The sequence below is a fragment of the Sturnira hondurensis genome, unplaced genomic scaffold (genome assembly GCF_014824575.4).
Source record: "Sturnira hondurensis isolate 20B ecotype Veracruz unplaced genomic scaffold, ASM1482457v3 Scaffold0022215, whole genome shotgun sequence".
NCBI classification, from domain to species: Eukaryota; Metazoa; Chordata; class Mammalia; order Chiroptera; family Phyllostomidae; genus Sturnira; species Sturnira hondurensis.
Window position 1 is genome coordinate 2,523,971 of NW_028094846.1, and position 14,348 is coordinate 2,538,318.

Here is a 14,348-nt window from a genome sequence, read left to right on the forward strand (position 1 = left end):
TTTACATGAATGGAAGACGCTCGGCATCCCTCCTAGTAAGGTCCATCCAAATTAAAACACCCATGAGTGTACCTTTTTTTGACCTAAATATTGGATCCGCTCCTCCCCTGGGTTCCATCCTTTCTTGCCTCCCAAGGACATCGTTCCAGAAATTTTGTCTGGAATATTATTATTGTGTCTTCTAAATTGGATTGCACGTATCAGTACACAAGCATCTTTTAAAACATCTCCCAAAGGTGTGAGAAGCATTTGCACAGTGGAGCTTCCGGCTGCTGCTCCGAGCCCCTGGATTTGCTGGCTCAGCTGACAGCCATGAGTACCTTCCAGAACAGTGAGTCGGGCCACGCTAGAGGGCTGGGTGCCGGGGGCCAACCAAACGCACACACGCACACGTGATGAGAAACACCAGGATGAGACGTGAAATCTCGAAGTTCTTCAAACGAGGGAGTCTTGGTGAAAGAATTATTCTGACCTACCTCTTTTTTTTTTTTTATCTCTCCTTGGCCCACAGGTTTGGCGGTTTCTGGGTATGATCACCAGCCATCTCTGCTTGCTGTCCCCGTGCCATCAGGGGCGCCTGGGGAGCCAGGTGTGAGGGGCCTGGCACGCAGCGCCCTGGGGTGCCCATGGGCCAGTCAGGGATCTGCAGACAAGATCTCCACCAGGGGACCATGAGTGGGCTTCTCCGGGGAGCCACTGGCAGGACCCCGTCCCTTTGCTGCCCTTCGAGTACTGGCTGCCACTGTGTCTCCACCGGCCCCCCAGGCGTGCAGCGGGAGACTCAGTGGTCTGGGTGGAGGGAGAGAGGCATGAGCGCCTTCAGTTGCGTCCACAGGCTGGGGAACCGGGGCTCACCTGGCCTCCCCCCCACTGAGGGAGAGGTCGTGCGCCCAGGGCCGGGGAAGGGCGCTCTGGGCCTCAGCTGTGTGTGCGTCCCCGGGCCAGAGCACCACAGGAAATTTGGCTGTTCCTCTCCCCACTCCGAAGCTCCAGCGCTCTGAGCTCTCGTCCCAGTGGGGTGCTGGAGCTTCTCCCACCTCCCTACTCCCACCTCCCCACCCACCCCACACCCGGGCATCCCAGAGGCTTCCAGACCCTGGCTGGGAGGGGCTGGAGCTGGTTTCACTACCATTGGGTCCCCAGCCAGGCCTGAGGTCTGTGCTCACCACCCCACTAGCTGGTGCTCAAGACTCCTCCCGAGCCCCTTGGCCTAGGGTGCTGGGCCCCAGGGCACTTTGTCCCCAGACGGATGCCAAGTTTGTCAGTGCTGAGGGTGGGCCAGAACAAGGGGCGTCTTCTGAGCCATGTTGCTGACGCCACCCCATTGCTCCTGTCAGTGCTCTGGCTCCGTGAGGCCGCCAGTCCAGCGGCAGCTCTCTCCCCAGAACTGGGATCCTGGGGGAGCAGTACAAGATGGGAGCCCCCTGCTCCCTGTCTCCTGCTTGGGGCCGCCCCTCCCCAAGCTGCTCATGGTCTGGGGCTCTGTGAACAGGGTTCCAGAAACTGCCTTCTTGCTGTCTACCCCACGCACTGTGGACAGGAGAGGCCAGACCTCCCTCCCAAGGCCCCATGTGTGACCAGCAGCTCTTGGAGACAGAGTCAGAGTTAGGGACCAGGTCTGCCGCCACGTCCGTGAACCCTCCCCCAATCTGGGGGCCATCTGGGGACCCCAACCTCCTTCCTGGAGTGAGGAGAGTAATGTATGAGCACCCTTTATAAAATTAAGTCCTACAACAATTGTAATGTTTTTAAAATTTTTATTGATAGATTTTAGAGAGATGGGTGGGGGAGTAGAGAGAAACACTTTCCACTTATTCGTTCATTGGTCAATTCTTTTTTTATAGATTTCACTTATTTATTTTTAGAGAGAGGGAAAGGGAAGGAGAAAGAGAGGGAAAACACCAATGTGTGGGTGCCTCTCACACACCCCCTACTGGCCCACTGGGGACCTGGCCTGCAACCCAGGCATGTGCCCTGACTGGGAATCGAACTATCGCCTCTGGTTCACAGGCCCGCGCTCAGTCCACTGTGCCACACTAGCCAGGGCCACTGGTGGATTCTTATGTGTGCCCCGAGTGGGAATCGAACCTGGAAGCTGGGTGTATCAGGACGACGCTCTAACCAGCTGACCTTCCCGGCCGGGGCTATGAACTCTTGTTTTTGAGAAAACTCAAATTATAGGTTACCAACTGATATATGAAGCAAAGGAAAGAAAAGTAGCTAGTGTTTGTTGGGTTTCTAGATGTCCAAAGTCATCAGTAACCTGAAAGTAATCCCATTCTTACCCGTCCAGCCTGGGGTACTCACCCACTCACAGGACTAAGTGACAGAAATTCTTCAGAGCAGTTTGTAACAGACGCCAACAGCTTTTCCCGCTGCTGGGAGTCCCTCGAAGGGAATAAACACAGATGTAGAAAATACCGTGTGGGCCCAAAAGGCTGGTTTTTCCTGCGAAGGCTCTCGCAGCGCTGAGTTGTCTTCAACTTCATCCGAAACAATTGCGTTAGATTGCACTGTGACAGCTGTGTATTTTTTTTAAAAACTCATAGCCCTGGCTGGTGTAGCTCAGTGGATTGAGCGCGGGCCTGCGAACCACACGATTGCGGTTCGATTCCCAGTCAGGGCACATGCCTGNTATGAAGCAAAGGAAAGAAAAGTATCTAGTGTTTATTGGGTTTCTAGATGTCCAAAGTCATCAGTAACCTGAAGGTAATCCCATTCTTACCCGTCCAGCCTGGGGTACTCACCCACTCACAGGACTAAGTGACAGAAATTCTTCAGAGCAGTTTGTAACAGACACCAACAGCTTTTCCCGCTGCTGGGAGTCCCTCGAAGGGAATAAACACAGATGTAGAAAATACCGTGTGGGCCCAAAAGGCTGGTTTTTCCTGCGAAGGCTCTTGCAGCGCTGAGTTGTCTTCAACTTCATCCAAAACAATTGCGTTAGATTGCACTGTGACAGCTGTGTATTTTTTTTAAAAACTCATAGCCCTGGCTGGTGTAGCTCAGTGGATTGAGCGCGGGCCTGCGAACCACACGATCGCGGTTTGATTCCCAGTCAGGGCACATGCCTGGGTTGCAGGCCAGTTCCCAGCAGGGGATGTACAAGAGGCAACCATACATTGCTGTTTCTCTCCCTCTCCTTCCCTTCCCCTCTAAAGATAAATCAATAAAATCTTAAAAAAAATAAAAACTCATAAAAACTAGTGAACTTTTGTGTAGCGATTTTAATATTGAAGACAGAATGAAATAAGCAACAGTTGGGGCATGTTATGCTTTATTATTTCAAGAAAGGTAAAAACACAACTGAAATGCAAAAAAAAAGTTGTGTGCAGTGTGTGGAGAAAGTGCTGTGACTGATCCAATGGGTCAGAAGTGGTTTGTGAAGTTTCTTGGTCCCGTTGACATTGTGGCCAAATAACTCTCTGCTGCGGGGCTGTCTCACGCACTGGAAGGTGTTTAGCAGCGCCCCCGGCCTCCGCCCACTAGAAGCCAACCATGGGAGAGAGCCGACATACTCAACATGCCCACATCAATGAAGTTACTGGTGAAAATGAAAAGTGTGTCTTTTATTTTGTGGACTGTTTGGCCCACCCAGTACTTGACGTTTGAAAAGGTCTTGTCTCTCACACCAGGGAAAACGTGGAAATGACTTACATGTTAAAGCACCAGGCAGGCCCCGTGATTCTGGACCACTGAGCCGAACCCCCAGCCACAGGGCAGCGTCCGAGTGAAACCCAGGCTGGGCCCGTGAGAGCCCCCCCACTGTGGAGAGCGCAACCCTTCCTTCAGGAATGGCCCCGCCCCGGCCGAAAGGCTGCACCCCCTCTTCGCTGCAGTCACAGCCCACGCAGCAGTGGAGGGAAGGCGAGTCTTGAACGATTATTTTAAGGTCTGTGAATTCCTCTTGTTGCTTTAACAGCTTTGACGAGTGTTTGTGTGCCCAGCACGAGGGCACGAACGCGGGCCAGAGAGGGCGGGTCCGACGGGAGGTTCTGAGCCGCCCTGACAGTTTCCAGCAACAGCGGCTGGTGACCATGCGAAAGAAGCGTGACATGCACTCCCTCCAGCCCCATCTCCTTATGGAACGTCACGATATCGAAACACGTCTCCAAAGCAAACATTGAAAGGACCACGTGAAAATGTCAGCAGCTCTGCTGGCTGGTGAGATGATACATTTTTAAAACCTGCTGTATTTTCCGTCTTTTCCACACATCTTATAATAAATGCGGAGGAAAAACTGAGAAAAGGGTGAAGTTTCACTGGTTGATTACACCTCCCTTAATTCCCCAAAGGAACTCCAGTTAGAATGGGCCTCTCCTGTGACCATGCGCCGAGCAGCGGGTCTGAAGTGACAATTTGGAATTTCCCTGAAACATGTTGACCTACCAGCTCGACACAGTAAAATGTTTTGTTTTGTTTTTCAGTAGTAAAACCGAAAATGTACCTGGTTCCAGAAAGTCGTGCCCTCGTGGACCGCTCTGTGTCATCGGTCTGAATGTCACTAAGAGGCGAGCCGGAATGTTACTCTGACGGCGGCGAGCCGGGGTGTCTCTGCGAGGGTTTCGCTGAGCCCCGCCCAGGTTCGTGAAGGGTTTTTTCCACCCCACCTTGGACCTGCAAGGACCCTGGACTGGAAGACGGAGCCAACTGGGATCGTTGGCTGTGGTCTGGAGAAGACAATGGCCTTGGGCAGTTGGCACAGACCCAAGGCCAAGATGGTTTCCACCAAATGCAGCCTGCTGGGCTCGGGAGCTCCGGGCTCCTCCGCCAGCCCCTCTCTCCACTCGCGTTTTCCTGCCCTCAGGGGACCCTGCCTTGCCCTCTGGGCCAAAGCCAGTCCCCCTCCAAGACACTCATGCCCTTGCACGTGAAGGCCAAGGCTGTCCCTCTTCGTAGGAGGCGGGGTGCAGGAAAACCGAAGCATGTGACATAGAGGCCTCAATGTCTCCTCCCGTCCCCGAGGAGCTGCCTTTGCCCTGGTGTCATCGAGGCCATGCACCCACAACCTCAGCCACGGTGTCACTCTCAGGGGCTTGACCAGCTCTGCTGGAAAAAGGAACTCACACCTGCCCAAAGAATGGTCTAGACTGCCCTCTGGTGGTCTGTCGGAACATAACAGGAACACATTCTGCCCAATCTGTACTACCCTTTGAATCCGAAAGCCAATGGGGGGTTGGCTTTCCTCTGTAATAACTGGATCTGACCTAAATATAAATAAGTTTAAAAATTTTTTTTAGTCCTCATTAAGGACATGTTCATTGATTTTAGAGGAGGAGGGAGAAACACTGATTGGCTGCCTCCTGTAGGCACCCCGACTAGGGATTGAACCTGCAATTTTTGGGTGTAGGGGACGGCATTCCAGCCCACTGAGCAGCCCAGCCAGGGCTGTGGCCCAATTTTAGGATGTGGTGAGCAAGTCCCCAAAGGGAAAGAGCCGAATGACTCATGGGAAGCTTTGAAACAGCCAGTGTCTGACATAAAATACACACACGGTCCCTGCAGCAGCCTGGGCCAGAGGGTATGAGTACGAATGTCTGTGTTTAAAAGACGACTCCCACGCACACCTTTAAAACAATGCTTTTAATCCCTGGAGCTTTGAACAGCAAACCTATTTTGCCAAGTGTAATGCAACTCATATTTCTTAACCAGAAGCTGGTTGCTGGATTTCTTTGTTGTTTTCCAACGTACTGGCGGGTGTGGAGTCCTGTCTGAGCCACAGGAGGGCTCAAGGCCTTGATTCCCGACACGCCTCTCCACGCGGGATCTCATCTCGTCTTCTGAAGCCACGTGCATAGGTACCTACACGTTCACATTGATAAAAGTCAGCAACCTCATCTTCCAAGAAACCCAGCAACAGTCCAACCTGGTTCTGTAGACAAGCGAGCCCTCCAGCCCCCTGGGGGAAAGCAAACGGGCGGATCTCCTGGGGCTCGGTCCACCGGGAACCCCGACGCCCTTCGAGTCTGTTAGAAACTTCCTAACAGCGTCACCTGCGCAGTTAGAGTCGCCCAGTCCTGCTTCACCTAAACAGGGGGAGACAGAGAAAGAAGAGTTATTTCCTTAAACTGAGCCGACAAATCTTAAAAGTTAATTCGCTCTAGGGAAGGACTAGAAGATCTTCCAGTCTAACAGGTGAGGCTTTGGAGCTAATTTCTGCCACTTCCATGTGCCCAGGCGGCATTGCCCAAGGCTCCTGCGGTCTGCCACCGGTGTGCCTGGAACCCCCCGCTGCAGCCAGCGTCCCTCCACTCTGAGAATGATGCCCACGTGGTGGGTGCCCATCATTTGGGCTGTGTGGCTCTCTCACTCCAGACTCTCTAAAGGTTTAAAAGGCAAAACCAGCTGAGATCAGAAGGGGTCCCAAGCATCAGGACAAAAGAGCCTTCATCAGCCGGCGCACTGTGACGCTGAATCTGCCGGGGGAGGGGCCCGTGACCTACTTTCCTGTTGCGGCCTTGATCATGGCTGTCAGAGACTCCATCTGCGGGCATGGGAAACCGGGCACGCTTGTAATCCGTGGCCTCTCCCCAGCTCCGTCCTTACTAGGGGCCAGGGGGACGCAGAAGAGGTGAGACGGACCTGGTTCTGGGACTCACCCAGGAGCGGAGGTGTGACCTGCTTATTATGGAAGGGTGTCAGCCAACACTACCACCTCACTCCACGTGCAGATATGCCCGTGGGGCCTTGGCCCCACAGGCCAGCGAGGCAAAGCACACACCTTTAGGCCCTCACTCGCTCTGCCCAAGCTGTCACAACAGACGCCTCTGAGTGTGACAGCCTCCCGGGTGTAGATGGCTCTCTGGTACTGAGAGAGAGAGAACATCCCCCAAATCTAATGCAGGCAGGCCCCCAGAGTAGCTGCCGTCCAGGGAAGTTCTAGGAGGCCCCTGGAGGGGCTCGGCCCTAACACACAGGACTGTCCCCTCCCCAGCCCACGGGACACTTCTGGTGGCTACTGGGGAGGGCGGGATGGTGGCGGGCCCATGCCTGCACGCCGAGGGGGGCGTTTATAGTCAGACCTGCCCCAGAAGGTCGGCCTGGAGGGGCGACCCACCCCCAGCGCTGCCTCGGGAGGGGCCAGGCCCCGGTGTCGGGTCTGCTCCCCGTCAGAAGGACGAGCAGCAGGTGCCCCGTCTTATCTCTGAGCTGCAGAAAGGCCCACTTGCCCGGGCAGAAAAGTGGGGACCTGGGGTTCACTACGTGCACTCGGCAGGGAGACTCCTGAGACAACACCCGTTTATCTCATTTTTACAGCAAGCGTCGACCCGGGGCACCTACAAAGGTGCTCATACAAAGATAACTGAGCTGCCGTCTATACAAGTCAGCTGTAACCTTGGAGCGAGGGCCGGTCATCCTACCGACTGTCCTCCCTGGTGATTTGTTGCCGCTGTCACGTTGTAATTGCCACCTCTGTGTCCCTATAAAATAAGGTGGCTTTGCCAGCCCGAAAGACAACCACTGGCCTGTGGGTTTCTTCTTCAAACAGGAGGCTGAGAATCTCCGGCTCAAACCATCCGGCTGGCAAGCCGCCGGCACTCACAAAGCACCTGCTCTGTGCCCTGTGCTGCCCTAGACTGTGTTTTGTTTTGTTTTTTTTAAGCAACCTAAAAGCTGGGCTTGTCTGTGAAGACATTTACAGTCATGGTGGGAAGTCAGCAGGTCGGCGAGGGCCCGGGGACGGGAGTGCCGGCACCAGATGATGCCCAAACGTGAGCTTCTGCCTCCTGGTGCAGCCCGGGGTCCTCCCCCTCACCTCCGCCAACAGTGGTCTCCATGGTAAGGAGGCTGTGCCCGAGAGCCACCAGGGAGGGGGGACCTGAGCTAGAAGCCCTGCGCACCACTCACCAGCTGTGTCCCATGTCACCAATGACGAGGAACCGGTTGCCGAGTGCAGGGGCCGTGGCGCAAGGAGAGGTCAGTGAGCTGATACGGACAAAACAGCCACATAGGCTGCGTCTGCCCACTAAGCAAAGCTCAGCAAACACGAGTCCGTGGCACCTGAAGTGGTCACACGCCCCTGGCCCAAGGACCACGGAGGAGGGCTGCGCAACGTGGCGGATGACGGGTCCCCAGCTACTTACTGGAAGGTGACGTTGTAATACTCCTCAGGCGTCACTGTTTTGGGCCCGCCGAAGTAGTCCAGGACCCAGATGTTGGTTATGTTCAGCTTGGCAAAGAACCAGTTGTGGCCGGGAGGCCAGGACGCCATCTCCGGGTGCCGGGTGAACAGTGCCTGCTTCGCCACATCCCTCTCTGTCTCGTTCACCTAAAGGACACAGGCGAGATGAACGTTTTCATGGTGGGGACGTCGTCTTTTCTTGTCTGCCAACTGTGAGTGAGTCTAACGTCCTTCCCATCCTACGGCGTTTGTTTGGTTACAGATCTTGACCTTTTGTTTCCTTTTTTAATTTTTTAATAATTAGTACATAATTATGACCTTGTATTTGTTGGGAACCGCCCTGCCTGGTTTCAGAAGATGTAACCCCCCCATGGCTAAGGCTGAGTGAGGGACCTCAGGTCCATAAGCCACTAAGGAGACAAAGCTTATTATCTTCCTTGTAGGGGTGCGGCCTCTGCCCCCTTTCACCTCACCCTGCTTGGCCCCAGGCAGATGACTGGTTAGCCAATGACGGGTAAGATTCCTGAAGGGAGGAATGACCTAGACAGGCATGATCACGGGGGCCCCAGGGAAGGACTTGGAGGGCTACAGAAGGGGGTGAGGGACCCTTGCCCCTTGGCTTTGACATAGCCTGAGTCCTCATTCTGTTTGTGAGAAGCCTCCCAATCTCTTGGCTGCCTTACTTCCCCTGCCCGACTTAAGCCTGAGACAATGCCGGAGGGTGGTGCAGCCCTGTGCTGGAAGGGGTGGGTTCCCCAGGTGATCAGGCCTAAGAAAGAATGCATAAAATCCTGTGAAACCAGCTTTGCTAATACCCTCAATGTAAATGATAAGGGTCCAAGCATAGAATGAGTTTGTGTCCCCAAAGTTTTATAGCCCTTTAGCTAACCGACCCTGACTCAGAATAAACCCCTGTAGTTCTTTGAATGTTATCTATTGTTTGATCCTTACTGCCTGACAATGATTGATGAGCTTTACATATACGCCCTGTATTCCTGTGCAAATAGAACCCAATAAAAGCCTGTCACAGCCAGGGTCGGGGCGCTCTCCCCTTGAGAGAGTGGCCACCCCGTCCCTTTTCCTCCACAGGACTTGGGGGTCCCTGTGAATTTGTCCCGTCTCATCCACAACGCCGCGGACACTGCGGGCCGGGGTCCGCCTCAGTTGTTTCCAGTGTCCGACAGCATGTCCTGGGGTGGGCAACGCAGGTTTCCAGTTGTTTGTACGGAAAGCTGCACAATAATTAGTAAATAATACTTGATAATAACACACAAACAAACTCTGTCTCGCACACTCACAACTGCAAACCTGCCCTTGGCCGCCCCCCATAACACTTGTGGAACGGCCGCCCAGTCTGGTTCACGTCCATCAGCCACACACGCTTCCCAAACATGGTTTCCTCCTGTTTCCTTTTTGTTTTGTCTTGTGTTTCTGTGTTGAGAACTCTTAAGATCTCCTGTCCATCCTGATCGTACAGGTAAGGAACCAGGAGGAGATCAAGGAAGCTGGGACGGACGCAGACAAGAAGGAAGGATTCAGAAACTGGTGAGAACAGACGGGACGAGGTGGACACCACCCCGAGTTCCAGTTTTCAGGGCTATCAGACTCACTGGCACAAGGTCCCAGAACAAAGTGTCCCTGGGCTTGGGACGTGCACCATTAGCACAGTTGTCCCAGGGCCGGCTTGTGTCAAACAGGAGAGGCAGACACACAGTGGAAGTCAGGACCCTTGAGTCCCCGCTGCCCCCTGCTGGGGAAGGATGGGCACCTGCAGAGAGGCCAACAGGAAGAACTTCGGGACTGTGATTGACAGGTCAAGAAGCCAATCTGCTGGCTCAGCCATCAGCTCCAGGCTCAGGACACCTAGCCCTCTGCCTTCCCCAGGTCCCATTGAGCCTCTTCCTGGCAGCACTCACCCAGAACTGTGGAGATGCACACCCAGCACTCACTGTCCTGACGGATTCTCCCCTTCTAACCTGCTGGCGGCGCTCTCTGCTCTAAGCCGCCACCACAATAGGGAGGCAGGAACCCCAACCCGGCGGACGTGGAGCAGAGCACATGGGGACGAAGGAATGAGCTTCAGGTGGCAGCTGCTCCTTACTTAAGGGCTTTACAGCTATTAGCTTTGTTTGCCCCCCCCCCAAATAGTTCATTCTGCTCACAAATGTCTTCTTGAACAACGATATGAAAACAACTGATTAAAACTTTTACTGCTTGTGCCCTGGCTGGTGTGGCTCCGTGGACTGAGTGCTGGCCTGTAAACCAAAGGGTTGCTGGTTCGATTCCCAGTCAGGGCACATGCCTGGGTTGCAGGCCAGGTCCCCAGTGGGAGGCGTTTGAGAGACAACCACACATTGATGTTTCTCTCCCTCTCTCTCTCCCTTCCCCTCTCTAAAAATAAATACACAAAATCTTTTTTAAAAACTTTTGCTGCCTGTGAAATTACTTTACATGTCAGAACACACTCTGCATGTCAATCACAACCCATGTTACTTTATCCCCAGACGGTCTCTTCCCTCATAGTCAGCAAGACAACGCCCGTCTGGAGCCGGTGGGCGTGTCTGAAGGTAGTCACGCACCTTGGTCACGGTCCCGGCCAGGATGACGTGAGCACACAGGGGACTTTGGGGGTCGTACCCGTGCTTCCTGCAGAAGTCGGTCTGAGCCAAAGACATGGTCAGCGTGGCATAGGGACTCTCCTGCGGGGGGAATGAAGACCCTCTCGTGAAATACTATCTCCACCAAGGTAACCAATTTCACAGGTTGCGTACACACTGTCCCCCAGCTTGACCAGTCTCCCATAAAACGATGAGTCGTAAAACACCACCTTCCACACAGAGCAACGACTGTTTGGGTAGAGGCTCATCTTGGCCCTCTCTCCAAAGAGCAGGGGAGGGGTATTCACGTTTTCAATGAACCAAGTGAGAGTTACTTTAACACCTCTTCAACTCTTCACTCGTCCTGTATTCCCCAGGGGAATCATAATTACACTCCCACCCAAGTACAAGGCTGGTCTATCCTCTCGCTGACACATCCCAAGGGTTAGACATTAACCAGAAACTGGTGTCTGAAAACACCCGCTGCTCCACTAGCTAATTCCACAGTCTCAGCGAGGAAAGTAGCTGAGTCATGCTTCCTGGTTATCTCGTGCCGGCCCAACCGGTCACGGGATTTCAAAATTGGAGAAGCTGCTCCTTCTCGCCCTGATGCCAAGAGGAGAATGCTTGGACTCGGAGAGTGAGGCGAGCCCCATTCCCAGTTCTTTCTTATTCAGAAGTCGGCTTGGCCCAAGGCATTGCTGCCGACAGACTGCAGCAAAGCACACGCGTGGGCTTGAGACTGCTTCTCCCCTCAGACTCACAGGGTCCCGTGCGGGGGATTCTGCCGCTGAGGTGACCGCCTCCAAACAGTGAGTCAGAAAGAGGGCTCCTGGAAACCAGGTAGCCAAGCGTTTGCCGTGATACGCCGCTCGGCGTGGCACCTGGGAGAGGCAGAAAAAGAGGGGGCGGGGCACGGGGACAAAGTCTCTCCCTTCTGTGAGTTGATAGTCTGGTTGGAAAGTCAGACATAAAATTTAAATAGTGCAAAACAATGATACGGAAGACAGCAAAAGGCAGCACATAACGGACTGCCAAGGTTCCAAGGCTGAGGGGCCTGTGACTGCAAAGACAGCGCTGGGCCCGTGTGAGACATGACCGAGGGCAGTGAGGTCAGAAGAGGGAGGAAAAGTGGAGATTGTAAGCCAATCCCAACTAGTTAATGGACGGACTCAGACTAATTCGGATGCAGCTACACCTTTTCACCCCATCTTGGAGACCTGAGTCCTGGGCGGGGCCCTCCCTATTGCCTCTTCCTCAATTAGGGGGCTGGAGCCCCACCTACCAGCCATTGGTCACAGCAGAGTCCCTGCCCCTCTGAGTTTAAGTACATCGTGTAGAGTGGTGGTTCTCCATCACGGTCCCTCATCGAAAGGGGTTTGGGGGGACGGGTTTAGTAAAATGTATTTCCATAAAATGCTTTGGCCTGGCATTCTTTACAGTCTCCCCGGGTGAGTGTATTTGCAGCCAAGGCTGAGCCCCACTGGCAGGTGGAATGAGCCTGCTTCGAGCTCACACTCGGGGAGGGCGGGGGGCAGAGTGGGCTGGGAGGGAGAGGGCGATGAAGGAACAGGCAGGTCCCCTGGGCTGAGGAGACAGCTGCTGCTGTTTTGCTCAGAGAACGTGCCCCGCCCATCACCAGGTCTTCTAATTTTTCAAGAAGTTACAAACAGATTTTTAATTGAACTCTCAATTTTTAAATGATGGGAACTAATGCAAAATAAATAATAATAATAATAATAATAATAAAAACAGAACTCTGTGTGGGCCAAACTAGCTGGCTGCCCTATTTATTCAGTTCCTGAGCCACCGGCCCCCATCTGTGCCCTGTGTGTGGAAAGCAGATGGACTGGGGTGAAACTCCGGTTTGGCGTTCCAGGGAAGTTCATTGCCCTCCCTCGGCCTTTGAATGCCGCGAGGAAAACCTCTTCAAAGGGTTAGCAAAAGACAGGATGACTGGAGAGTGATGTCCTACCTGGCGAGTAGCAGGTGCTTAATCAAACACCACTTTCTCTCACGGTATCCTCGTCAGTAACGTTGTACCTTCCCAGGGAACCTCAAACCCCAGATCTTTGTCAGAAAGACCCTCCGCCCGGTCGGGCTTCAGTCCCAGACCCAGTGCGGCTCTGGCCTCCCAAGGCGTCTGAGACACCTCTCTTGGGACAGCAGGGGTCCAGCACAGCCGTGAACCTGGCCCCTGCCCACAAAAGGTGGGCCAAGAGTGAGGAGGAGGTGGACTCCCCATCAGTTCTGCCCCCTGCCGAGGTAGTCAGTGTGCACAGAGGGGGCTAAAGATGGCAATAACGCTGCAATGGTCCCTGATGTTGGATATCAGCTTTCTTGGTGCAGAAGGGAAAACTCGCAACTCAAAGGAGGGGTCAGAAAGAGAAACCCCTTAGGCCGCGCAAACGAAGTGTTGAAGTTCCCCAGGATATCGACACCCTGTAAAGCCTTCCCCGTGGTCAGCTGACCACCACTGGGGACGCTGCAGACCCCGCCCGCCCGCGCGGAAGCGCAGAGTCAGGAGGGTGAGCACAGTCGCCCCGGGTCAGGTGATGGCGGCCTTGGAGAGGCTCCGGTGCCCCACGCTCACCTGCAGGTCGCCCGCCAACTGCTGCAGGGGGCTCAGGTAGAAGTAGGGCACGCCGCTGCCCTTGCCCGGGAGCCCGTCGCTGAGCGACAGGACATCGGCGAAGGGCAGGCCACGCACCCGCTCCTGAGTGGAGATGGTGGCCAGCGCGCCCCAATCGGAGAAGTGCGTCACGAAGCGGGCCACGCGCGCCGCGTCCTCGCGGGGCGGCAGCGGCGGCAACAGTGTGTCGGGGTCCCAATCCCCGTGGCCCCGGCCGCCCCGGCCCCGCGCCGGTGCCACCAGCAGCGCCACCAGCACCGGCGCCAGCAGGGCGGCGAGCAGCGGGCGCGCCGACCAGCGGGCAGGTCTGGCCATGGCGGTGACTCCTGCAACAGCCTCTGCCCCGGGACCTCCAGCGGCCTGGTGTTTGCAGAGCTCCCGGGTCCCGCCCACCGCGGGGCAGGTCCCGCCCTTTCAGAGAAGAGCCAATCGGAGCCGGGAGCAGAGGGGCGGGTTTCTGGTCGCCAGGCAACCTGCGGGCCCGGTCTGTCTGCCTACCTGCAGCTCCACCCGCGGATCTGTAGGGCTTGCGAAACGGTCCTCAGTGGGATGTTGTTTTCTTTGACAGGTGGAGGGACGGAGGCTCGGAGAAATTAAGCAACTTGCCCAAGTCATCCTTCTGGGGAAGGGCCAGACATGGCGCGCGCGCGCGCACACGGGCGCCTTCCTTGGATACTTTTGGATACGAGTCTGTGGCATCAGAGAGGAAACGCTGCATTTTCTACACAAGTTCCCCTTTCTGTTTCCCTCACTCTCTGCACCAAAGTGCAGCAAGGGTCCCAGGGGTAAGGGGCAGAAGCCCCCAAACTTCGGACCTGTACACTACCTCTGGTCCAGGACCCTCTGGATCCAGACGCCAAGGCGTCGTTAGTCCTTATTAACCGAATTTGAACTCATCGAAACCATCCGGGGACCTGTTCAGTCATCAGGCGTGGGGGTCAATGGTTTTAGTTGTTGTCCTTACCGATCCTTCACCTAAGTAGCATTCCCGCTGGCT

The 14,348-nt window shown here is 54.9% G+C and overlaps 1 protein-coding gene across 2 annotated transcripts; it reads right to left on the reverse strand.

The window, feature by feature from the left end:
• Window positions 1–5,564: 5,564 nt before the first annotated feature.
• Window positions 5,565–13,737, reverse strand: CREG1 (cellular repressor of E1A stimulated genes 1). Of its 2 annotated transcripts, XM_037035110.1 has the most exons (4): window positions 13,313–13,736; window positions 10,702–10,821; window positions 8,085–8,269; window positions 5,565–6,026 (listed from the first exon to the last, which is right to left on the reverse strand). In XM_037035110.1, the coding sequence occupies exons 1-4, from the start codon at window positions 13,664–13,666 to the stop codon at window positions 6,023–6,025; spliced, it is 663 nt and encodes a 220-aa protein (XP_036891005.1). In that variant the 5' UTR covers window positions 13,667–13,736; the 3' UTR covers window positions 5,565–6,022. The 2 variants fall into 2 exon arrangements, with proteins under 2 accessions (XP_036891005.1, XP_036891006.1); XM_037035111.1 differs by lacking the exon at window positions 5,565–6,026 and having other exon boundaries at window positions 8,081–8,269; window positions 13,313–13,737.
• Window positions 13,738–14,348: the final 611 nt, after the last annotated feature.

What these genes read in the sequence shown, in the direction of transcription:
- CREG1 (XM_037035110.1), bottom strand. Translation starts at nt 13,666, where the DNA reads ATGGCCAGACCTGCCCGCTGGTCGGCGCGCCCGCTGCTCGCCGCCCTG. An exon ending in AGTTGGCGGGCGACCTGCAG is followed by an intron (nt 10,822 to 13,312) that starts GTGAGCGTGGGG and finishes TTCCCCCCGCAG; the next exon opens with GAGAGTCCCTATGCCACGCT. An exon ending in TGGCCGGGACCGTGACCAAG is followed by an intron (nt 8,270 to 10,701) that starts GTGCGTGACTAC and finishes TGTGTCCTTTAG; the next exon opens with GTGAACGAGACAGAGAGGGA.